Below are 26,144 nucleotides of genomic sequence, written 5' to 3'. Positions count from 1 at the left end.
TTTTGCCATTGGAGAGAAGGAAAAAAAATTATATATAGATAGATAGATAGATAGATATATTATTTTTTTTCCTTCTCTCCAATGGCAAAAACATGCCTCGTTTTTATCGACTGTCCTATAGTTTCTGGACAGTTGACATCGCTGGCTGTGAAGGTCTCTGACCAAAGTGTTAGGCTAGGAACACACTTTGCATTTTTACCTACGTTTTAGGTCCGTTTTGAGAAGCACCTTTTTCTTGCCATAAGGCATGCGTTTTGATTTACAGCAAAGTCTATGGAAAAATTGGATTTTCCGACCCCACTTTGCGTTTCTAAGCGCTGCGTTTAAGTTGCATATTTTGTGGCAAAAACCATGCGTCCAAAGAAGCAGTTGTTTTTGCCATTTTTGGTGCGTTTTACTAACATTGGAGTCAATGAGAAATGGCAAAAACCAAGATTCCTTCAAATTTCTGCGTTTTAACTGCTTTTTCAGTGCAGAAAGCATGCGTTTTGGACTACCAAAGCGAATGCTTTTTGATCAATAAAATAATGATTTCATATGTCCCTTTACACACACAGTCCGACAATTTAAATTAAGGAAAATAATACTTGATTGCAATTTTTCCATAAAATATCATTACCGCCATAAGTTAATGAACATAATTTAATTTCATGATTTTTTTTTTCTATGATTATTGATTTTGATTTTTTTTTTTTTTTTTAACATTTTTTTTTCTAAGATTTTGACTATTTTAAACTTTATTAAGCAGTGGCTATGTTCAAAATCAGAACGCAGGTGGAAACGCAGATAAAAAGCGCTGAAAACGCATCAAATACGCGGCAAAAACGCATGTGTTTTTAGCGCTAAATTTCAGAAAAAGGCAACTTTCGTCAAATCAATTAAGCCCAAAACGTGCGTTCTAGACTGCAAGTAGCAGAACGCAAAGTGTGTTCCTAGCCTTAGGCTATGTGCGCACGTTGCGTCGGAGTACCTGCAGTTTATTCTGCACGTTTTCCTTCCCTTGGTTTTTGACCAAATGGCTTTTGACCATTTTTTTAGCGCTAAAAACGCATGCGTTTTTACCGCGTTTTTAGTGCGTTTTTTAGCGCTTTTTACCTGCTTTTTCACCTGCGTTTCTGCAGATGCGTTTTGTAGATCAAGACACTGAGAAATAAAGTTGAAATAGTCAAAAAGAATGAAAAAAGAGAAAAAAAGTATAAAATTAACTTTTAATAAAACTATTTGGGAAATTATCAATTTTATTGAAAAAATAGTGGTTATGCACATTTTATCAGAAAAATAGGTGAAGTTTATTATTTTTTAACATTTAAATTTTCGGTTATTGTGTGTGTAAAGGAACATTAGAACCCATTAATTTTTGTCCAGAAAAGCATGCGTTTTTGGAGCCAAAAACGCAGTGGAAAAGCAGGTAAAAAGCATGAAAAACGCAGGAATTGTGCTTTTGGTTGCGTTTTGCCATTTCTCATTGACTCCAATGTTAAGGAAACGCTGCAGAAATGGCAAAAACAACTGACATGCTGCTTCTTTTTCAGCATGGTTTTTGACCCAAAATATGCAAATTAAACGCTGCAGAAAAAAAAGCAAAGTGCAGACAGGATTTCTGCTTTTCCCATAGACTTTGCTGGCAATCAAAAAACGCATGCGTTTTAGCGCAAAAACGCTGCAGAAACGAGGAAAAAAACGCAACGTGCGAACATAGCCTTATAGTAGTAAAACCTTTTTTTTTAGTAGTATTAAAAAGGGTATATAATCGTTATAATATACGGGCAGCATTAATAATAAAAAGTAATGCTCAAATCCTTAAAGGACACTCATTGTTGTATGCAACATTTTGAATATAACCTTTTTACCTTTATCATCTTTCTATATATTTTTTACCATTTGATATTACAGTGGACGTTTGGGCAGCTCCTATGTCCCCCGATTTCCCTATAAACTCTTTGCTCTCTGCTTCTTCTGTATGGGTGTCTGTTTTGCTTGTGGTTGACCCTCGCCCGGGAAACCATGTGGACAAACAAGTACATAGAAATATAACGACATATAAACAGTGTATATGTATATATAATATTTTTTTTACATTTATGATTGGACTATTTGATGCCGTTGTGTCTGTAAGACACAACTCATCAAATAGGCCAAAAATAAATGAAAAAAATAAAAAAAAAACATGCAGTTGTCTGACAGCCGCTTGTCCACCCCCTTCCCTCCAACGTCAATAAAATCTGCTAAATGTAAATGTTAAAGGGAATCTGCCACCAGGTTTTTGCCCCCCCCCCTTCCCGCTTTCATCTGAGAGCAGCATAATACTGAGACCCGGATTCCAGCAATGTGTCACTTACTGAGCTGTTTACTGACATTTTTCTCTGCTGCAGATCTATCAGTTTTAGAGTTCTCATGGATATGCTGGATTATCTGACAGCAAGCAAAGTAGTCCTGGGATAATCTACTGCTGATTAATCAGTGATTTTATCAACACTACACTAAACAGCCCAGTAAGTGACACATCGCTGGAATCAGGATTTCTGCCCCTACTTTATGTTGCTCTGAGATTAGGTGATTAAAACCTGGTGACAGATTCCCTTTTACTAGGTGAATTGTGGACTGTTGGAAGCATGTATCTGACCAGGGCTATTGCGATGTCATTTGGAAAAGTTATCCATTGTTTCTATGTGTTATTCATCTACTCTAGTCGTTTTTTTTTTTTGGTTTTTTTTTAACATTGTTGTCTTCTCTCACTTTAAACAATGAAGTAACAACAGAACAAATAATGTGAGGGTGCACGGAGACCTGCGGGATAAGCTTCATTGCTCCCGAACTGATAGAGCATATAGTAGGCCTAGACTGAAATCCACTTAAAGGGACAGTACAGAGCTGTGTCTCGGACATGATCCCTGCAATTTACAGAATAGGTTCCTAGCAAGGCTGCCGCTCGATTGTGCTGTTTAAACTGTGGGCCCGATTTTGAAAAATGGGACAAATTTTTCAAAGCTGTCTATAAAAGTATGACTTTGTTGCCCATAGCAACCAATTAATCTAAACTTTCATTTGTTTCCAAAGCTGCTTTAGAAATGAAAGCAGTGCTGTGATTGGTTGCTATGGTTACTGTAGCTTTGATAAATCTGATCCAGAAAAGAGACGCTGGTGACGCTGCCCGAGAGGTTATATTCTGACTGAAGCCTGAAAAGCCGTAAACCTAGGTAAAGCTTAGCCTTAGGGATGGCTGACGCGGCCATACTAAACCTCAGGCCAGTCACATTCACATATCCGTATGTGGACTAACACAAGAAGCTGACCTCTGTAAATCTGACAAGCTCAGTACATGCTACAGTTTTGCTCGCACTTGACCATTGGTCCATGTGACCACTTTCTGTTGTGCGCAGGTCATTATTGGGCACATGGATGACACCATGACCGAATCTACCCTTTTCAGATCAGCCCTAATGACTGCTTCAGCCTGTGATATCTGCCCCGGCTGCAGGATTCCTCACTTGAATGCTACCGCCCCATATGTAACTTTGAGTTCAGCTCTGGAGACCCACTGCTAGTCTGGAAATTGGACCATGAAACAGCCCCTGAATGCAGACGTTTCACCGTCTCTTCAGTGGCATTTTTGTTGGCATTTAAGAGAAGCCTTGTTTCTCAACATAATATCGACGTGGCCAATAATGAATATGGGTGAAACACCCCTTTTTAAGGCTGTGTGCATGCTGCAGATTTTTCTGCATGAAATCTGGACCTTCCGGCAGAAAAAAAACACGTGCATTTTTGTGCCATGCTTTTTTTTTTTTTTTTTTTTTAATTATATACATGTATAACTAAACTTCATCTGCATGAAGTAGTAGCACATTCAAACCATATGCCATCAATTTTTAATTGGGAAGCCCAATTGCTGGGCCCCAAATCAAGTTTGCACTTGCTTCATAGCCATAGCCCATATCTAAATGACGGTGGAACCCATTTGAAGGTAGTCCACTAGCAGCACACTCTCCTTATCCCAGAACACAGACACCATCACCTTAGTGGCTGATTTTTGCACCCTGAACTTCTTTGGATGAGGAGAACCACTGTGCCTCCACTCTTGACTGCTTCTTGTTTTCAGGGTCATACAAATAAATCCAGGTCTCATCCATAGTGACCAGTCAATCCAGGAAGTTCTTATCATTCCGGAAATACTAACAAATGGACCAGGAAGTTTTCACTCGCAGCTTCTCTGATCTGTTAAACATTTGGGGATCACTTTGCAGATAACTTCCTCATGTCTAAATGTTCATGGGATAATGACACAAACACGTTCACGGGAAATCCCCATGATGTCTGCTATTGCTTTAGCTGAAATTCGTGGATTCTCCAGTATGACGTTGTGCGCAGCATCGGCTATTTCTAGAACAACCACTCTCGGATGTTCCTCATCATTGATGCTGAAGTGGCCCATTTTAAATTTGGCAACCCAGTTCTTAACTGTGCAATATGAAGGGCACTGATCCCCCCAATGTCTGCGACATATCACCCTGAATATCCTTTGCGGACTTTCCTTGCAGAAACAAGAATTTTATCACTCCTCTGCTCTCGGTTGCTGTGAATATCATATTAGACTCCGCCATTTTGTTTTCCCGCTTGCGTAGAACACTGTTGCCATTAGCAACAAACACAAAATATTGAACACATTAGGCTTTCATATGATGTAGCATTTGTTACCATAGCAACAAGTCTTTTGGCTCTTTTGTTTTTGTTTTTTTTTATCAGCAGCTCCTCGTAAATGTGCCCCTGCTATGTACTATTATATGGCCATGTCTGACCGTACAGGGAAGGGACATGGTCTGATCATACTACAGCTCTTGGGCCAGGGAGGACCCAAAAGAGAAAATAGGCATTATAGCACAGCATGGGATCACAAATGATTCTTTCTTTTGGGGTAAAACATTCATGGAAATGTTTTACCTCACAACAAGAATAATCTATGCACTCGTGCTGAAATGTTTTATAAACTTGTGTCCTCCCTGGCCCAAGACCTCTGGTATCAATGTTCCTACATGGGACACATCCAATTGTGGAAATTGTTCCAAGAGCTGTTGATTTAAAATAAACTTTAAAAATTAACATTGTTGGTGGGAAAACCTTTTTAAGACTATGTACGCAAACTGAGTATTTGGTTGTAGACATTTCTGCATCTTCTAGCACAAAAAACACATTTTAGCAGTGCATTTGTGCTTTGTTTGTTCCCCTCCCCCCCCATGCATTTGGGGTGGGAAAACGCTGGCAAAAAAGTGAAAGAAATGACATGCCGCAGTTTTTCTGCACCAAATCTGCAAGGGAATTTATTAAGCAACACGTGCACAAAACTTTACAATTGCAATAGACTTTGCTGGCAAAAGGATAGGCTTGCCATTTTGTGACCAAAAAATGCAGTGTGCACACATTACCTTAGGCTTTTATTAAGCCCTACAGAGCAGACTGTGGAACAGAGTATAACTTAAAGTGCCACTTCTTAAAAAAACATTTCAATCTGTCAGCAGGTTTTTGCTATGTAAGCTGAAGCCAGCATGCTGTAAGGGTTAATACAGTAAATCAGGCATGCCTGTTTTGTTACAGTCCCTTTTTTTTTTTTTTTTTTTAATTTGCTTTTTGTTTAAGCAGCAGGATCCTCATCATTACAGTATTAGAAACTCACATGCAAGGCAGACCAACATGCCCCCTCTTGTGATTGCATACCTCACTGTCAATGTACAATCTCTATAAAGAACCCAGTTTGGGCAGGGCAGCCCTCTGGACTCTGCTACATGACTAAACCTTAAAAGTCTGCTTGTGTCAGAACGGCTCTAGCCAGTAATCTAAGTGATACACCATTGGATTCAGAATCTCTTTCCCCACTTTTTACTGCTCTCAGATGAGGTAGCAAAAACCTGCTGACCATTTCCTTTTAAGACCTTGTTAAATTTCCGTTGATACAAACATCCACCTCAGAAATGTTGTTTGGGTTTTTTTTTTCGTTCTCTTTTTAAAGATCACATACTTCTAACCACCAAACATAGAATAACTGGTTTCAGCTTCTGATTCGGTTCACTACATAAACACAAGGTCTAAATGAAACAAGATAAACCAAACACACCCTGCAGAAAAATGAAGGGAAACATTTGGTAATCTTGTGATTTTAGCAGTTTTGTTTATTTTATTCGAAAAATGTACCGTATTCACCGGAAAGGAATTCTCTGCAAGCTAAAAATGTCTTTTGTGAATTCGGTGAAGTTTGGGTTTTTTTTGTTTTTGTTTTGTTATTTTCCCCTCCTGTACAATGTATATATGTCTCCTGATTACAGCATACACGTGAATAGTTGCCCTTGGGCTCTGTGTGTTTCCTATGTGACAGCATTGGCTTATCTACCTTCATAACAAAAGGATTGCTCGATCCTTTACCAACATCTATCGGGTTAGAGTCGGGAAACCTCCATACACCTAACAGGGTTGGTCATCGGTGGATTCAGCGGTGCAAATGAATGTTTATAGGAGCCTTAAATCAATACTTTGTCCGGGCTTCTGACTCATGGACTAAAGTTGGTTAATTATTCTAGAATGTAGTTGCTAATCTCATCTAGTTCTACAAAACAGGAAGTGTAGCATGTGAAGCGGACAGACGCCTATTCTTTTGTTATCCTTCTCCTGGATTGTAGATATCTGGTTTGATCCTTGAACCCTTTTGTGAAAAATAAAACATAACCAAGTGACTCCTATTCTTATGGCTTCTTATCTATCGAGTCTTGTGATGCTTATTAGCCTTCTCTTCAGGCATCATGCCACTTGGCCTTTTATGCTTTATAGGTGCATGGGGCTTTACACTGCCTCGCTATTTCTCCAATTTCATACAAGTCTAGCAGAAAATAAAAATTTGCTATGCTCCTCTGGATGCCGTCTTTCTAGGGCTAACCTGTTTACTGCATGTGGATCGGAGAGGTTAATTTTATTGGTGTAGTTCCATCAAATACAGGACACTCTTCCAACTCGATAATTGTGTTTGTTTTTTTTTTTGTTTTTTTTTATTGCTGGTTTTTTGTTTTTGTTTTTTTTGTTTTTATGGTTTTGTCTCTTTTCAATTCAATGATATATTTGTTAATTCACTGCATCCAGTGCCGAAAAATAGATGCATCTGAACAGGTCCCTGAAGTTTTCATCCTTAACTGATTGTTTTAAGGCTATTTGCCACATTCGGCGCACGCCAGTACAGTGTATATACAGTACAATGGCAGCGTGACAAGTGCCCGTCACATGCTGTCATGTGACCCGGAAGTTGCGGCACTGCCATTGTACTGTATACACTGTACTGGCGTGCGCCAAATCCGGCAAACCGGCGAAAAGCCGGATGTGTGAAACTGGCCTTAGTGTGACTGTATAGCAGACCTGGGCAAGGGGCGGCCCGCGGGCCACATTCGGCCCGCCTATTCTCTGTGACTGGCCCGCCTGGCTCCGGGCGTCCTTGCTGGCCGGTCACTGATGAGGGCAATCTGACCTGTTGTCCGGAGCTCCAGGCTCCGGGCGGCCCGTGGTCAGATTGCCCTCATCACACGCTGCGTGCCGGCAGGGAACAGAGGACAGATACTGCAGCACCGCACAGTGCAGCAGCGGAACGCAGGAATCTGTCCTCTGTTTCCTGCCGGCACTTTCTCTGTGACACACACGCGCGCCCTGATGTCGTCAGTACGGCGCGCGTGTGTGTCATTTTGAAAAGTTCCCGCCCCGGCAGGAGAAGAAGATGCAGCAGCCGGAGCCCGTACGGAGAGAGGAAGCAGCTCAGCGGGGGGCCGTACAAGAGAAGGATGTCAGCGGGAGCCCGTACGGAGGTGCCTGAGGAGGGAAAGGTGAGTGGTGACTAGTAACCTGAGGGGACAATGGGGGAAGTGGAGGGGAGGGGGGGGTAACTGGTGAGTAATATTTGGGTGTAGTGATGTAGTATATGGCAATGTAGTTTTACAGGTGTAGTATATAGGGGTCTATTGATGTATATGTGGATGTAGTGATGTATATTACAGGTGTGTATATAGGGGTGTAGTGATGTATATTACAGGTGTATATAGGGGTGTAGTGATGTATATTACAGGTGTATATGGGGGTGTAGTGATGTATATTACAAGTGTATATGGGGATGTAGTGATGTATATTACAGGTGTATATAGGGGTGTAGTGATGTATATTACAGGTGTATATAGGGGTGTAGTGATGTATATTACAGGTGTATATGGGGGTGTAGTGATGTATATTACAGGTGTATATGGGGGTGTAGTGATGTAGTATATGGGGATTGTTTGTGTATATATGTATATAGCGTGTGCGTGTGTGTATGTATGTGTGCGTGCGTGCAGAGAGAAAAGCCCGTAACTGCGAGTGGTACTGGAGTTACATCGGGGACCACGTGCTCTCTCCCCACCCCCTGCAGCGCCTTACCGCCATTACAGGGCCTGATTGCGGTTCTCCCGTACCTGTTTGCATACATGTGACAGGTACCGGAGAAAACACGAGTCTGTGAAATAAAAAGATTTTCCATATTTACCTGCTTTCTTCAGCTCTGCTGCCTCCCGCTCCTTGTCACACTGATGTCACACAGATCACATCAGTGTGCGATCCGTGTGACACCTGTGCTGCCAGAGAAAAAAAGGACATGTGTGCGTGCAGGGCCACGAGGGGTCACACAGTCCGTAACTTACTGTTTGTATATGAAGGGATAGTATATATGCTATATACAGTATTGGGTAAAACTGAGTTAATTATATTAGTCCGGCCCTCTAAAACCATCCCAATTTCTCATGCGGCCCCATGGGAAAATTAATTGCCCACCCCTGCTGTATAGGCTCGGACTGGCCCACAGGTGAACAGGTAATTTCCCCGGTGGGCCCCTCTCTGCATGATTATTCCCACCCTCAACCTCCTATATGAGCAGTACTTTGCACAATCCACTAACTACAGACAAATTCAGTATCTAATCATTCAGTTAGCCAACTAAATGTATTATATAAATTTGTTAAAGAGGATACTCTTGTATTTTGATGTAGTTGAACAATAGGTCACTGGTGGGCCCTTGGCAGCCCCCTCTGACACTAACTGTATATTGCCATCGTGGAATGGTTTCACCAACAGTTAGAACTCCACTTGTCAGAGAGAGATCACCGGGAATCGTGACTTTATGATGGCAGTGAAACATGGCTATATTTTCTGCTAAACCGTTCGCACGGCGGTGTTTCGAGGTAGGCAGCGGATTTCACAACTTTATGCTGTGATCTCTACCGTCACATGGCTGGGAATTCAGCGTTCCTGTGTTGACATTGGGGGCGTAAGGGGTCTGGCAGAATTTTCATGGAGAACAAAATGATCAGGTGTTTAAGATTCAAGCTGACCGAGCCTTGCAAATTTAGACATTTCTCTTTATAAATGGAAGTAAATTACTCCTTCCAGGTTAAGAAAATACAGTTCTCAAGACCCGGAAGCATTTTTTTTTTTTTTTTTTTTTTCTTCGAAAGGATGGATTTGGTTATTCCCATCCAAGCGATCAAACTTCTCTACCTGTATTTGATGTGACCTATAGTATGCAGCCTGCCTTATTGGATCCTGTATGCTCCTACAAACTGATGCGCTAGAAAAGGTTTTTAGATTCTAGGCCTAAGCAGCATCCGACATCTAGAGAAGGCGGACAGAACCGTATCCGGTGGTCCTGTGAATGTGGAAATTATAGATTTTTGTAGGAATGCTTTCATGAACTTTGTTCAGTGTATGAAATGATCTACATGTGGGACACATTCCCTAGTGGAGCAAGAGGCCACTTTCTCAGGCTCTTCTGAGATCGAGCGTGACTTTGTTCCCAGCTCACTTTTATCTTATGGCTGCATTACAACGTGCATCATTTAGTTTAGTCTCGTTCGTGCGTGATTTCACCCATATTATATTTTTAGAAGACTGTAATTTTCATTAAACCGCGGAGAAGAGGTGTGCACACTATATTAATTTCTTCAGGTGCAGGTGTACGGGTGTGGTTAACGACTGTAATTTTCATTAGATATTCATAATATATTTTTTTATTTTTTTTTTTTTTTTTTCTCATTCACAAAAAATGTATGCCAACGTCCACATATTAAGGCCTTATTACAACCCAACTTCTGTTATTTGGTTTTGGGTTTTTTTTCTTCCTGCAGTGTAACTGAACCTTGCATTCAACGTTTCTGATCCAGCTATGGACGCCAAACCCAGTTATGTTTTATAAAAATCTGACCAGATCCAACGAATATATAGGAATTCAATGCCTGTGCTTAGTTTGTGTGACTCTGAAGTGGGGGGAGGGACACTAAGTTTTGACATTTAGAACAATTAGGGTATGTGCGCACAGTGCGTTTTTCGCGGCGTTTTTGCGCGTTTTTCGGGTGCGTTTTTTGGCCTTAACCCCTTAACGACCGCGGGCCGTAAAATTACGTCCTAAATGACCTAATCTTACTGCCCGCGGTCCTCCGGCGGCAGCATGCCGCGATCGGCACACATCTCAGCTGATTTTCACAGCTGAGATGTGTGCCTGCTAGGCACGAGCAGAATCGTTATCTGCTCGTGCCGATTAACCCCTTATATGGCGCTGTCAATACATGACAGCGCCATTATAAGCGCGATCGCGGTAAAGTTTTACTTACCGCCGAAACCGGAAGTCACGTGACGCGATCACGTGACTCCCGATAGTTGTCATGGTAGCACAGGGTCATGTGATGACTCCTGTACTACACATGAATTGGTTTCACTTTCGCTGTGCCCGGGGCACAGCAAAAGAGAAAGACAGCGTATCTGCTGTTTACAGCCTTCCAGCTGTGATCAGCAGATACTGCAGAGCGATCGGAATGCTAATCGCAATAGCCCCCTAGGGGGACTAGTAAAATAAAAAAAAAAGTTAAAAAATAAGTTTTAAAAAATTAAAAAAAAACAAAAAAACCTAAAAGTTCAAATCACCCCCCATTCGCCCCATTGAAAATTAAAGGGTTAAAAAAATAAAAAATATACACACATTTGGTATCGCCGCGTTCAGAAACGCCCGATCTATCAAAATATAAAATCAATTAATCTGATCAGTAAACGGCGTAGCGGCAAAAAAATTCCAAACGCCAAAACGACGTTTTTTTGTCGCCACAACTTTTGCGCAAAATGCAATAAGAGGCGATCAAAACGTAGCATCTGCGCAAAAATGGTACCGTTAAAAACGTCAGCTCGAGACGCAAAAAATAAGCCGTCATTGAGCCTAAGATCCCGAAAAATGAGAACGCTACGGGTCACGGAATATGGCGTAAAACGTGCGCCACTTTTTTCGGACAAACTTCCGATTTTTTTTTTTAACCCCTTATATAAAAGTAAACCTATACATGTTTGGTGTCTACGAACTCGCACTGACCTGAGGCATCACACCCACACATCAGTTTTACCATATAGTGAACACAGTGAATAAAATATCTCAAAAACCATAGTGCTATCGCACTTTTTTTGCAATTTTTCAGCATTTGGAATTTTTTTGCCATTTTCTAGTACACAATATGGTAAAACTGATGGTTTCATTTAAAAGTACAGCTCGTTCCGCAAAAAATGAGCCCTCACATGACCATATTGACTGAAAAATAAAAAAGTTACGTCTCTCAGAAAAAGAATGGCGAAGAAAAAAAACGGAAAGCGAAAAATCGGCCGGTCGTGAAAGGGTTAAAACTGCAGGACTTTGCTTCCCCAGCAAAGTCTGAGTTTTCATTTTTGCTGTCCGCACACATCTGTTTTTTTTACCTGCGTTTTTGAGTTAAAAAAAAAAAAAATGGACATGTCAGTTCTTTCCTGCGTTTTTCTGCGTTTTCCCCTCATGCAATGCATTGGAAAAACGCAGAGATCAAAAACGCAGCCAAAAACTGACCAAATCGCTGCAAAAACGCATGCATTTTTTGATGCGTTTTTTCGACTCAGGTGCGTTTTTGTGCGTTTTTAGCGGCCAAAAACGCAGCGTCAAAAAGACGCAGTGTGCGAACCTAGCCTTACTGCTTTTAAAGGTTCATAAACTTGGACATCTAGTTGCGATGGCTTGAGGCTTACAGGTAATCCAGTTTCAGAAAGCCTCCAGTGGTAAACGCCTAATTCTGGAATTGTCTTGCTAATTACAGTATGTAGTTATATATAATTTATATTTTTAAGTAATTATGATCCGTCCATGCCAAAGTACTTCTTAGCGTCCTCTGTAAACATTCCAGACACCCTCACATTTGGCCACAAGGTCATAGCATTGGAATTTTTGTGTTGCAAAGTTGAACTTTCACATAAATGAATCATTATTTTATTTATTTTCTCAGATGAGGCTGAAAATATCCCATATTTCCCAGTGGAGCCTGTTAAAATGCTTAGTGCTGAAGTGATAAACTTTTCGTGTGACTCTTCTTGTCACAATACTACTTTTTATAGGGTATCTCCGTTTTTAGAGCCATTCATTGCTGGATTGGGATTATCGGACTCTGGGGACTGGAGGCAGGACTATTGAAAAGCCATTTGGGCTATGATACTGTTATGACTGACTCCTGCCATGGTTGTATTTATTTCAAGTCATTCGTAATAAGTCACCTGTATAGTCAGGGAAGGACACAGTCTAGTTAGTGCTGAACCATTATGTGAAGGACCTTTTTATCTACTTTGAACACCAACAATAAAAATTATTGCGAAGCTATGCTTGAACTGAACTTCCAGGTCACTGCATTTGTTTTCATTGTGCCTACTAATAATACTAAACTAATCTTGTATACACCACCCATTGCCTTCAAAATAGAATTATGGCCTCAAATCTGCTAGATACACTTGCACAAAGGTTTTGAAGGAACTTGGCAGGGAGGTTGTTCTGGAGAACAAACGCCAGATCTTCTGTGTATGAGACTTGTGCAGTTCTTTCTGTCTCTTCATGTCATCCCAGTTAGGGCGGCTTTGCACACTACGACATCGCAGGTGCGATGTCGGTGGGGTCAAATTGAAAGTGACGCACATCCGGCATCGCATGCGACATCGTAGTGTGTAAAGCCAAGATGATACGATTTACGAGCGCAAAATCGTCGTAATCGTATCATCGCTGCAGCGTCGGCGTAATCCATAATTACGCTGATGCGACGGTCCGATGTGGTTCCTCGTTCCTGCGGCAGCACACATCGCTGTGTGTGAAGCCGCAGGAGTGAGGAACATCTCCTACCGGCGTCACCGCGGCTTCCGTAGGATATGCGGAAGGAAGGAGGTGGGCAGGATGTTTACATCCTGCTCGTCTCTGCCCCTCCGCCGCTATTGTTCGCCTGCCGTGTGACGTCGCTATGACGCCGCACGACCCGCCCTCTTAGGAAGGAGGCGGGGCAATGGCCAGAGCGACGGTCGCAGGGCGGGTGAGTGCGTGTGAAGCTGGCGTAGCGATAATTTTCGCTACGCCAGCTATCACACGATATTGTACCTGGGGCGGGGACTATCGCGTGCGACATCGCAGCATCGGCTTGCGATGTCGCAACGTGCAAAGCCCGCCTTAGACTAGATGATGTTGAGATCAGGACCAGATCATCACTAGGACTCCTTGTTCTTTAGGAAGAAGATGGTTCTTAGATCTGTGGTTAGTTATTCACAATGTTTGGGTTGACATTGTCCATATTATACATTATTTTCTTATTTTGTTCTGTGACTTTTTTCGATCTCCATGTAATGTTGTGTATTTTGTACTCTTATCAACATAATTTGTATAACCACATACTGTCTTTTATATGGTTGTGTTACCATGGTCACGTTCTGAACTGGTTATGCGATGCGCTTCCCATTCACTTTGTGCATGTGATTCGTTATCGCATTCCTTTATTTCAGTGTATACTGCAGTACTATGACAGTGCGCACCTGACATCTCTACCCAAATGTGCGTAAGCGCTAGTATGGTTATGTGAGACGCTTCTACTATGACTACGTGCGATATACCACACCACGCGGTTACTAGTGATTTTATTTATACTTTATCACATGACAATTCAGGTCACAGGGCACTTCGAGTTCATGATTTACCGCTGCATTTTGGGTGAATTTTAACTAATTATTTAGTTTCCTATACTCCCATTAGATCCCCTATCATATTAAGGTCATAGATACTACTCCTGGACAAAGCCGTGCTGCGAAACGTGTGCCGGGTATGGTGGCACCTGGTCTCTCCATACTTGCTCATAAATAATCATTAACCAAATAAAAGTGAACTATTCTGCACTGGTGTAGGAATTACATAAATCCAAAGGTTCTGAATTGTAGGTGGTTTTATGCTACGCGTTTCAAAGTGTGACCTCTTGTCTTCATCAGGAAATCCACCAATTAAAAACCCTATTGCGCTTTCTATCTTTAGTAATTTTTGCCAGAGCTGTATATATTTAAGAGACCACTGCAAAATTTTCAGTTTTTCAGATTTTTTTTTTTCTGTTTTATGTATATTTTTGAGCAAAATGTAAATTGTTCTTTTATTCTATAAACTACTGACAACGTCTCCGAATTTCCAAGCAATAACTTGGAAATTACACTCCAGAGGATTTAATGACCTGAACCCCATTGAAAACCTCTTGAATGTAATTAACAGGAAGATGGATAGTCACAAGCCATCAAACAAAGATCTGCTTACATTTTTGCACCAGGAGTGGCATAAAGGTCACCCAAAAGCAATGTGAAGGTCTGGTGGAAAGCATGCCAAGACTCATGAAAGCTGTGATTAAAAATCATGGTTATTCCACAAAATATTGATATCTAAACTCTTCCTGAGTTAAAACATTTATTAGTATTGTTGTTTCTAAATGATTATGAACTTGTTTCTTTGCATTATTTGAGGTCTGAAAGCAATGCATTGTTTTGTATTCTGACCACTACTCATTTTCAGAAAATAAATACAAAATTGTATTGCTTGGAAATTCGGAGACATTGTCAGTAGTTTATAGACTAAAAGAACAATTTACATTTTACTCAATTATACCTATAAAGAGAAAATTCAGAAATTGAAAATTTTGCTGTGGTGATATATAATATACATTTTTGCCGTGGTTATGTATGTGTGTGTGTGCATATATAATATAATATATCTCTATAATATTATTTTTTACTTCTGTGGGCTCACATGAGCCATGATTGTGGGGTCCCTATTATAAATGTGCTACAGATCACCTACTTACAATGGTTTCATTTAATATTTATCATCTGTGTCCGTTGTTGGTTGATTTTTGCAGAGTTTTACAAGTATTTCTTTAGTATTTGTTGCATAAGTATTTGAAACGTATCGGGGACAACATCTTGTTTCCTTCTATCTGTTTAGTACTTTCATAGTGCCTCATATGGAGCAAATTATGCACTTGTAAACAATGGATAATGATCTGAAATGTGAATGCCAGGCTTAGAGGATTGCGTTATCAGAGAACTGGCTCCATATCTGTGACAAAGATCCAGACTGGTGTTCCTGGCAGTGCATGGCTTACCAGACCTATAAAACACTGAATGTCTATTGCAACACCCAGCAATCAGCTGTTAACGGTGCCGCCGCCGGCCAGGACTACTGCACAGCTCCGTCAGCTGTATAATGGCCACTGCTAGGTGACCATGTCAGCCCCACCCCATATGTGAGTCACCCCATATGTGAGTCACCCCATATGTGAGTCACCCCATATGTGAGTCACCCCATATGTGAGTCACCCCATATGTGAGTCACCCCATATGTGAGTCACCCCATATGTGAGTCAGTAGTGGGTGGATGTGCAGTACCCAGCCGCGGCCACAAGTCCGTCAACTAAGCTCTGCTGTTTGAAATGGAGTCGTTCTGGCCGGCGGCATCTGAGATGCCTGATCGGCATGGGTGCCTGGTGTTCTACCCCCACTGATCAGACATTGATGACCTATCCGAAGGATAGGTCATCAGCATAAAAGGGTTATTCACATCTCCAAGATGGTAGTGGTAGTTAGTAGTAGGTCGTCGTCTATGGTTACTACCAGTAGCAACTGACTCTCTATATACATAGTCCTAACCCTATATACTCTCACGACATTGCCAGCACACAGCAACAGACCTCCTACACATGCTCACACCGACCAGGACTACTAACATAATGGGGGAGGTTTCTGCCAAACAAGGCATTTTATTTTTTCATTACTTCTGTAGGAAAAGGTTTGTACCAAATAGTTTGAGTTCTGTTTGTGACCAGCAGCGATCTGAGCTTATTCCAATCCCTACTGTTTAACCATTTAGATCTTGCTGTCAATCACACAGTAGCATTTGAATGGCGTGGAGGCCAATGCACATGTGGACTGTTATCCATTGGCACTTCGCCACACGATTGGTGCTGATGGGTTGTCAATACCATCTTGGTCCATATTTATCATCCTATGAACCAAGATGGTCCATAAGAATGACCTGATTCCTTGTTACTAAACAATGAATTTAGAGAACAAATGAAGAATGATCTGAAGAATCATGTTGCCAGGTCATTGGAATAATGCATTCAAAGAGCAAATGGAGAAGGGAAAGGAGGGGGGCCTTGTTTGTTGATTTTAATTTTTTTTTTTTTTTTTTTTTTTTTTTTGTTACACTGGAAATATTTTTCCAGTATTCAACAAACGTACAGTTCAAAACTACAGCTGATCATATATATATATATATATGATCAGCTGTAGTTTTGAACTGTACGTTTGTTGAATACTGGAAAAATATTTCCAGTGTAACAAAAAAAAAAAAAAAAAAAAAAATTAAATAAAAAAAAAAAAATATATTATATATATATATATATATATATATATATATATATATATATATATATATATATATATATATATATATATATATATATAATTTTTTTTTTTTTTATTTAATTTTTTTTTTTTTGCGGGAAAGCGCGCTCTCCTAAAAATGCCCCCCGATCAAGCAGTTTCTGCATGGGGAGAAGTTGACATTGCTGTTCTTCCACGGGATTACTGAGAGGAAGTGAAGAGACTTGATCACTATATCATTTTGTGTATTTACGTGAACCTCTAGAAACATTTACATAATTCGGGGCATGTTTACATAGTATGGCTGAAAAAAGACACATGTCCATAAGGTTCAATTGAGGTATATCCATAATACATGTTCCAGTCTCCCCTAAAGAGCAATTTTTCATGTACAGTGGAACCTTGGATTATGTTCAAAAAAGTATGGTGTGCTCCAACCAAAATCAAAGTTTGTGAGGTGCAAGTGAGAGGACCGTGGTCCTGGTTATCAGTCAATATTTGTACACTGCACTCATGTATATGCGAAGTAGAAAGAAGACTTGAACAAAGTTGATTCCTTTAGCAAAAACGTGGAAATATATTTATAAAGTGACAAGGGAGGAAGACGTTTCGGCCTAAATACGGGCCTTTCTCACGCCGGGTCACTAGGGAGGGGGGAACAAAAGTAATAATCAATATTTTACAATATTATACAAAATTTACAAATATACAAGTATGTCATACAAAATTTAAGTAGAACAACCCATGGAGGGAATGAAGTGTATTTGTATTGATACAACGATGACAGATACAGGCAAAAGGCAACTCTATCATATAGAATTATACCAAGCATAAGGCAGCGCTATAGTATAGAGAAGACAGCAAGACAAGCATAAATGGCATACCTCCACTAGGAAAAGACAGTTTCTCTCAAGAGTATTGCTTTATTCTATGTAGTCTGCGATTGCAGGGATATGAGATGAAAGAAGAGGAAATCCACCCAGGGTATATTTGATTAGAGGTCACAGGAGAAGAGCTCTGTAGATAAATGGTATGTGCATGAGTAAATAAAATGTAACTGAGAGTGGAGGTTTCTGGATCTGTCTCAGAACCTGCTTTGCATATTCATTACATACGGACTGTTCAGGTGTGGATGTACGTCCTTTGCAGTAGATGTAGAAATACGGGAAAAATTCCCTGATATGTTGCACCTTAGTGGATATAGAGCAAGTTACTTATGAAACAAAGGCATGTACTGGTTCCTATTTATTGCATCACTTAATATAACTACCTGGTAGTTGTAGTAGATGGGGACAGCCGTACAGGGAAAGTTTTTAGTTATAGTATATAACTTGTATTCATTACATATGGGCTGTTCAGGTGTGGACATACGTCCTTTGCAGAAGACGTGGTGGTTAGGGAAAAATCCCTTGATATGTTGCACCTTAGTAGATATAAAGCAAGTTACAAATAAGACAAAAGCATGTACTGGGTCTTAATTATTGCATCACTACTATAGCTACCTGCTGGTTGCAGTGGATGGGGCCAGCCGTATATGAGCAGTTTTTAGTTATAGTATACTGAGGAGGGCTTCCATCTACAATCAAAGTCATAATAGCCAGTGTTATATACCTGTTGAAGGTAATGCATACATATGGGGGTGAATATGAGTCGAATGTATGATCGCAAGGTATGAACGCAATCCCATCCTGTTAGTTTGCATTAAGGTGAACAGAGAATGCCAAGGAACAAAGACATACTATGTACTGCACATGAGGGATTTGGTATATATGGGTGGAATACAAGAAGTCCTCTAAAAGGTAAGAGAGACAAAGTCTAGTTTAGGGTAGTGTTATAGTCTGGCTGGGTGTCAAAGGAGCTGTCAACATACCTTATTGCCGCCTTCCCAGGTTATGGCTCGAGTGTGTTGTCGGGTTCTGCCGGCTTTTTAATGCCGCGACCCGGAAGTGCCATTTGCCGTCCGCGCATGCGCAGTGGTAGTCGGCGTTGCTAATAGAATATCTGTGGTTACCGTTAGGTTTGGAAGTAAAGCGCCCGCGCATGCGCAGTGCGGTAAATTCCGGACTTAGACACAGGAGGAGCAAACAATAGCACTGGGAAGGCGTTGTAGATGTAAGTACTTAAATCTACAACGCCTTCCCAGTGCTATTGTTTGCTCCTCCTGTGTCTAAGTCCCGGAATTTACCGCACTACGCGGGCGCTTTTCTTCCAAACCTAACGCGCGGACGGCGAACGGCACTTCCGGGTCGCGGCATTAAAAAGCCGGCAGAACCCGACACATAACACACTCGAGCCATAACCTGGGAAGGCGGCAATAAGGTATGTTGACAGCTCCTTTGACACCCAGCCAGACTATAACACTACCCTAAACTAGACTTTGTCTCTCTTACCTTTTAGAGGATTTCTTGTATTCCACCCATATATACCAAATCCCTCATGTGCAGTACATAGTATGTCTTTGTTCCTTGGCATTCTCTGTTCACCTTAATGCAAACTAACAGGATGGGATTGCGTTCATACCTTGTGATCATACATTCGACTCATATTCACCCCCATATGTATGCATTACCTTCAACAGGTATATAACACTGGCTATTATGACTTTGATTGTAGATGGAAGCCCTCCTCAGTATACTATAACTAAAAACTGCTCATATACGGCTGGCCCCATCCACTGCAACCAGCAGGTAGCTATAGTAGTGATGCAATAATTAAGACCCAGTACATGCTTTTGTCTTATTTGTAACTTGCTTTATATCTACTAAGGTGCAACATATCAAGGGATTTTTCCCTAACTGCCACGTCTTCTGCAAAGGACGTATGTCCACACCTGAACAGCCCATATGTAATGAATACAAGTTATATACTATAACTAAAAACTTTCCCTGTACGGCTGTCCCCATCTACTACAACTACCAGGTAGTTATATTAAGTGATGCAATAAATAGGAACCAGTACATGCCTTTGTTTCATAAGTAACTTGCTCTATATCCACTAAGGTGCAACATATCAGGGAATTTTTCCCGTATTTCTACATCTACTGCAAAGGACGTACATCCACACCTGAACAGTCCGTATGTAATGAATATGCAAAGCAGGTTCTGAGACAGATCCAGAAACCTCCACTCTCAGTTACATTTTATTTACTCATGCACATACCATTTATCTACAGAGCTCTTCTCCTGTGACCTCTAACCAAATATACCCTGGGTGGATTTCCTCTTCTTTCATCTCATATCCCTGCAGTCGCAGACTACATAGAATAAAGCAATACTCTTGAGAGAAACTGTCTTTTCCTAGCAGAGGTATGCCATTTATGCTTGTCTTGCTGTCTTCTCTATACTATAGCGCTGCCTTATGCTTGGTATAATTCTATATGATAGAGTTGCCTTTTGCCTGTATCTGTCATCGTTGTATCAATACAAATACACTTCATTCCCTCCATGGGTTGTTCTACTTAAATTTTGTATGACATACTTGTATATTTGTAAATTTTGTATAATATTGTAAAATATTGATTATTACTTTTGTTCCCCCCCCTCCCTAGTGACCCGGCGTGAGAAAGGCCCGTATTTAGGCCGAAACGTCTTCCTCCCTTGTCACTTTATAAATAAATTTCCACGTTTTTGCTAAAGGAATCAACTTTGTTCAAGTCTTCTTTCTACTTCGCATATACATGAGTGCAGTGTACAAATATTGACTGAGAACCTTAGATTATGAGCATAATTGGTGCCGGGAGTCTGCTCTTAAACCAAGTTACTCTTATATCAAAGTGAATTTTCCCATAGGAAACAATTGAAACACAGACAATTTGTCCCACAACCCAAAAATATTTGCTGTATTTATAAAAATTTATTACAGTAATACAAAATAATGTATTCATATAATGTTATTACAGTTTACTAATACAAAATACTGTGCAGTAAAAAACATAAACACAAATTAAACTGCACGTTAGCTTACAATAAAATTGTTGGTGTGCAGGAGGAACAGTAAAAGCAATGTGCTGCACTGGTTAGCAGAAAGAAAGTACAGTACTATATCCACAAATGCAGATTGATAGACATGTCATATAGTGTATATACTATACTGTACAATGGTATACTGTATACAATATACAGTACATATGGACAGAAAGTTACTTTCAGAGCGCGGTGAAAGGACAGAACCGGAAGTGTGCACGGTGAGTATTTGCTCTTCTTGCAAAGCATTGCTCTTAAACCAAGTTACAAATTTGTAAAAGGCTTTGCTTGTCTTGCAAAATGTTCTCAAACCAAGTTACTCTTAAACCAAGGTTCCACTGTATTCCTTTGCAAAATGTTGGTTGGCTTGGTCAGCAATCAGAAAATTAACTTTACACATGCTTATTAAACAACAAGAAATAATAAATATATGTTAATATAAATATATAATGTTATGTTTTTGAATTTAAACATTTTATATATATATATATATATTATATTAAATATAAATTATTTATATATATATATGTGTGTGTATATATATTTATTTTTTGGGGGAGGGGTGGTATGCAATAAACACTTTTCAATAACTTCAGCTTAAAATACCCTCTGTCTGCAGCAAGACTTTTAAAACAAAAGTGCTGGAAAATGGAGTGTGAATCCAGTCCAAGGGAAGTTGAAAAAGCTGTTACACTTCTTTAAATTCTAATGCAACCAGTTCATTCTGTTCCATATTTGATAATTTACGAATTTATACTGAAATCTAACAAATATCTATATTTTCTTCTATCAATTGATACCTCTTTAGGGTTCAGCTTAGTGTACTACCTTTTTGGGTAACAACTTTACTACTAAAAATTGCCATACACCCCATATTCTTCCAATCATACAATCAATTGTTGGTAAAAACAATCTAACCATCCTGCTATGTAGTAGAAGTTTCGGCCTCCCTGTAATCACCCTTGGATACTTGGGCTGTATAGCTTTTTATGGTGACCCGCTCTAGTTTATTCACATATGTCTTGTCTTGCGCCTAAACCTCGCGTGTCATGCTTGTGGGTATAGGGCGGCGTTACCGCTACCATGTTGGCCTGTGAAGTGGCTGATGTTCTGTTACATTTTCTAGCGCTTCTGTGGAATGTTTCCGTCATACGGTTTGAATAAATGGTTATTGGAGCTGAAGAATTTACTACATGATGTTTGTGTGAGAACTTTGGCTGACTTCTTGTGTGAGTGTCAAAGAAATGTTCGCGCCATGCAAACCCTTTCGGAGAGAAACGTAACTCACCGGTTTCCTATAGCTCTTTACTGAGTGGATGTCGTCTGTAAGCGGAGGAAGTAAAATGTCACTTCAGACTTATTTTTTGCTGCTTTTATATGAAGAATTTTCTGCTGTGAAAAATTTTGGATGAGAAGTTTGTTTTTTGTTTTTTTTTGTTGTAGGTCAAATTTTACGTTCCTCTTACCAAACATCAGTCTTTTCCTAAGGAGTGTGTTATATCACTTTGCAGTCGCACGCCTCCTAGTTGGGTGTAACTGCCTAGATATACTGCGTATAGACAGATATGTTATGATTGCAGACGCCTTTCAAGTGATATTTCAGTCAGAGTTAATTTATCAGTGTATAAAACGGTCCCTGTGTATATAATATACTGTATATTCTAGACTGACGGCAGGAAATGTTCTGTAATACTAAAAAGAATTACAGACCTTACCATTCCAGAACAACCATTTCTCCGGTCCTGCAACAATGAGGGCTGCTGTGCTATGCAGTTTAGTCAACAGTATGCAGACATACTGTACATGACAAATAGAGGTTAAAACGCCACTACTTTTGTCCTCCAGTGAATGGAGGGCCTATGAAAATGTCTAACGCACTCCGAGCTTTTTTTCTTTTTCTTTCTCCCCAACCCCCCCCCCCCATCGTACACACTGAATGTAGGGGAAGGAGAGATGGATCCAGAGCTTTATCTGTGTGCATCCTTTATATCCTGCCTTGTCTAGGTCCCCTGCAGTACAATAGAGCTGTCATCAACTTGTTCACCCACAAATAAGGAAATGACTCTGCTCATTCTGTTCCGGTTTACACAACAAAGCTGCAGAAAACTAAAATTTACCACATGAATGTCAACTGATCGAATGAAGTTTCAGTGGGGAAAAGGCCAACTTTCTAATTGTGTAGGGAGAAAGCGTCCCAGTTTTAATCCTAGAGCAGATCTATATTGGTTGGGTGTGTGGAATTTTAAACATGCTATGAGCGTTTGGTCAGTAAAATGTCAGCCTACGCTGTGTCTTATTGTGTTTTTCTTGCATTTAGCATAGTATGTCCTCATCGAAAACATCAGTTTTGTTATAATTGGATTGAATAAATGCTGCTGATCCAGTTAATGACTGTTATTTTTCTTTTTTTTTGACAGGATGAAGATGAGGTGGCACAAGATGTTCTTGCTCCTTTGCATGGCTGGACTGTGTGTAATCTCGGTTCTCCACTTTCTGAAAGCCCTGTCTTATGTTTCACTGTCAAAGGACTTGGTTTCTCTTAGTCCAAATTTCATTTCTGGCTTCTTCTGGGAGTCCCGGGCTTTAATACCTCAACATGTAGAAAGATCAGATGATGGCATCCAGGTTCTACGCACCCCTGGCTACTATCGACCTCCGGAGGCTGCTGTACAGCAACCCAGGCCTCCTCCTTCAGGACATGGTCAAGGCTTTAGCACAGATGAATTGCACCATAAGGAATTTATTTTGCTGGAAGATACAACAGAATATTTTGTGAGAACTAAGTCTGGGGGTGTATGTTTCAAACCAGGGACAAAGTCGCTAGACCGCTTGCCCTCTGAGAAGCCAGAACGGTCTCCTCCACGCAAGGTATCACCGAGCATTTCTCGACAGTCACAGCAGCAAACACAGAAACGGAGGAAATGGGTGGAATGTGTTTGCTTACCAGGCTGGCATGGACCTAGTTGTGGAGTTCCAACAGTTGTTCAGCACTCCAGTCTCCCAACAAAGGATCGATTAACTCCACGGTTGAAGCCACGCCGTGTTATCAATGCCATTAATATAAATCATGAGTTTGATCTACTGGAGACACGCTTTCGAGAACTGGAGGGAGCTGTGGATGTTTTCTTAATATGTGAATCAAACTTTACAGCATATGGGGAGGCTCGTCCCCTGGTATTCCGCCAAATGCTTCTCAATGGCACATTTGACTACGTTAAATCAAAAGTGGTTTATGTGTTTTTAGACCATTTCCCTGAAGGTGGGAAACAAGATGGGTGGATAGCAGATGACTATCTGCGAACATTTTTGACTCACAACGGAATAAGTCGTCTACGTAACTTACGTGATGATGACCTATTTGTTATTGATGATGCAGATGAAATTCCCAGCAGGGAAGGAGTGCTCTTTCTTAAGCTTTATGATGGGTGGACAGAACCCATTGCTTTTCATATGCGAAAATCACTCTATGGCTTCTTTTGGAAGCAACCGGGCACATTGGAAGTGATTTCTGGCTGTACCATTGGAATGCTTCGGACAGTATATGGAACAGACGGTATCCGCCTGCGACGACGGGAGTATTACACTATGCCCAACTTCCGTCAGTATGAAAACAAAACCGGCCACATTCTAGTTCAGTGGTCTTTAGGGAGCCCTTTACACTTCGCTGGTTGGCACTGCTCCTGGTGCTTCCCTCCAGAAGGAATCCACTTTAAGCTGATCTCTGCACAAAATGGAGATTTTCCAAGATGGGGTGACTATGAAGACAAAAGAGACTTAAATTATATTAGATGGCTTATAAAGACCGGGGGTTGGTTTGATGGAACCAAGCAAGAGTATCCAGCAGCGGACCCCCATGAGCACATGTACGCCCCTAAATTTATCATGGAAAACCCCCAACGTTTTGGCTACTTAATTAAAAACCCCTATAGCTGAGTTGAATGGTAAGGGAAGTCATGTTGAAAATGGTACTATTAACTTCGGCCGCTTGAACTATTCTTTTAGATTTTATATATTTTTTTTTTTTTTTTTTGCTTGTTTATTATTTTTTTCCCCTTGTGGATCCACTGGAAATGAGATTTACCACTAACCAAAGGGAAGAAAGCCCCCAATGAAGCTAGTCTGGTTGGATGGGTAAAGCCCTTTTTTGGGTTGTTGCTAAGGGAATTGATTTTTCTCAGGAGATTGATGGTGGGGAGGGTACTCCCACCAAGTGGTATTTCAACAGTGATACTCCAACCCATTCTGTGTCCGTATAGCTGTTGATGCAACATTGCATGTTTACATGTCTTTCCAATGTTCTCTTTTTATGTTGCAGAGTATAAGTTTTATTTTGCTGACCCCCCCCCTGTGGCAAGGAAAGGGTTACTGATCATGCTGCATTTATTACTTGAGTATGACTTTGCACTTCCAGGTCCATATGCATGCCAATACACTTTCGGGAAAAAAGGCTTTTTAACGAAGGTCCGTAATTTCCAAGCAACACTCCTTGGCATCAAATGGGTTACAACTGATTAACCCTCAGTAGCCTGAACGTGGAAATCCATAGTGATACTCTTCCACCACATGATCGCTTCTTTCGGAGGATGAAATGTGGTATATTGCTGTCACTTCATTAGCATTAGTGCCAATGCATCGTAGGGCCGGTAGGAATGGGGTAGTAACGTTGAGAATGAAGGTATAATGCACTTTTTGGGGGAGCGCTGTTTTTTTTTTGTTTGTTTTTTGTTTGTTTTTTGTTTGTTTTTTGTTTGTTTTTTGTTTGTTTTTTTTTGTTTTTTTTTTATTTGCAAACCATTCTTCTGCCAAATGTTAATAAGTGTATGTGTTATGCAAAGAGACAGCGTTCCTGGGTATCATCAGGAGGAAAAAAATGCCAATCAAACTTTTTAATTTTTTTTGGGGGGGTGGGGTTGTTGCGTTAGAGTTGCCCACTACTTTGACATTGATGGCCTATCCTTAGGATAGGTCATCAATGTCTGATCGGCCGGGGTCTGACACCCCGCACCCACGCCAATTAGCTATTCTCGGTCCCAGCAGCAGGCGGCCGGTAGTGCTCAGTACCGGTGCTGCGCCATCTTTTGATAGCAGCTGGGTACTGCACATCCACCTCCTTTTGATTAGAATGGGGGGCGGATGTGCAATACCTGGCCATAACTACTATCAGAAGATGGAGCAGCACTGGAACTAAGCATTTCCGGCTGCCGGGACTGAGATTAGCTGATCGGCGGGGGTGCGGCGTGTCAGACCCCGGCCGATCAGACATTGATGACCTATCCTAAAAATAAGCCATTAATATCAAAGTAGTGGACAACCACTTTTTAAGCTTGGGGGTCATTGACCGGTAGAGAGCTTTTCTCTATGGGAGAGCTACTGTGACTCGTGCTCCGATATCACAAGTTTTACATCCCTACTTCC

At 40.7% G+C, this 26,144-nt stretch overlaps 1 protein-coding gene across 2 annotated transcripts in view; it reads left to right on the top strand.

Moving 5' to 3' along the window:
- The window catches only part of MGAT3 (beta-1,4-mannosyl-glycoprotein 4-beta-N-acetylglucosaminyltransferase), a 225,831-nt gene extending 200,145 nt beyond the window's left edge, over positions 1 to 25,686 (top strand). For both annotated transcript variants that reach the window (XM_075320873.1, XM_075320872.1), the window contains exon 2: positions 23,147 to 25,686. In XM_075320873.1, coding sequence (XP_075176988.1) covers positions 23,148 to 24,662 — 1,515 coding nt within the window. In that variant the 5' untranslated portion in view covers position 23,147 and the 3' untranslated portion in view covers positions 24,663 to 25,686. The remainder of the gene's footprint in view (positions 1 to 23,146) is intronic.
- Positions 25,687 to 26,144: the final 458 nt, after the last annotated feature.

The sequence above is a fragment of the Anomaloglossus baeobatrachus genome, chromosome 8 (genome assembly GCF_048569485.1).
Source record: "Anomaloglossus baeobatrachus isolate aAnoBae1 chromosome 8, aAnoBae1.hap1, whole genome shotgun sequence".
Lineage (NCBI taxonomy): Eukaryota > Metazoa > Chordata > Amphibia > Anura > Aromobatidae > Anomaloglossus > Anomaloglossus baeobatrachus.
The sequence above is the reverse complement of the archived record's forward strand: the minus strand, read 5'-3'. Positions and strand labels throughout refer to the sequence as shown.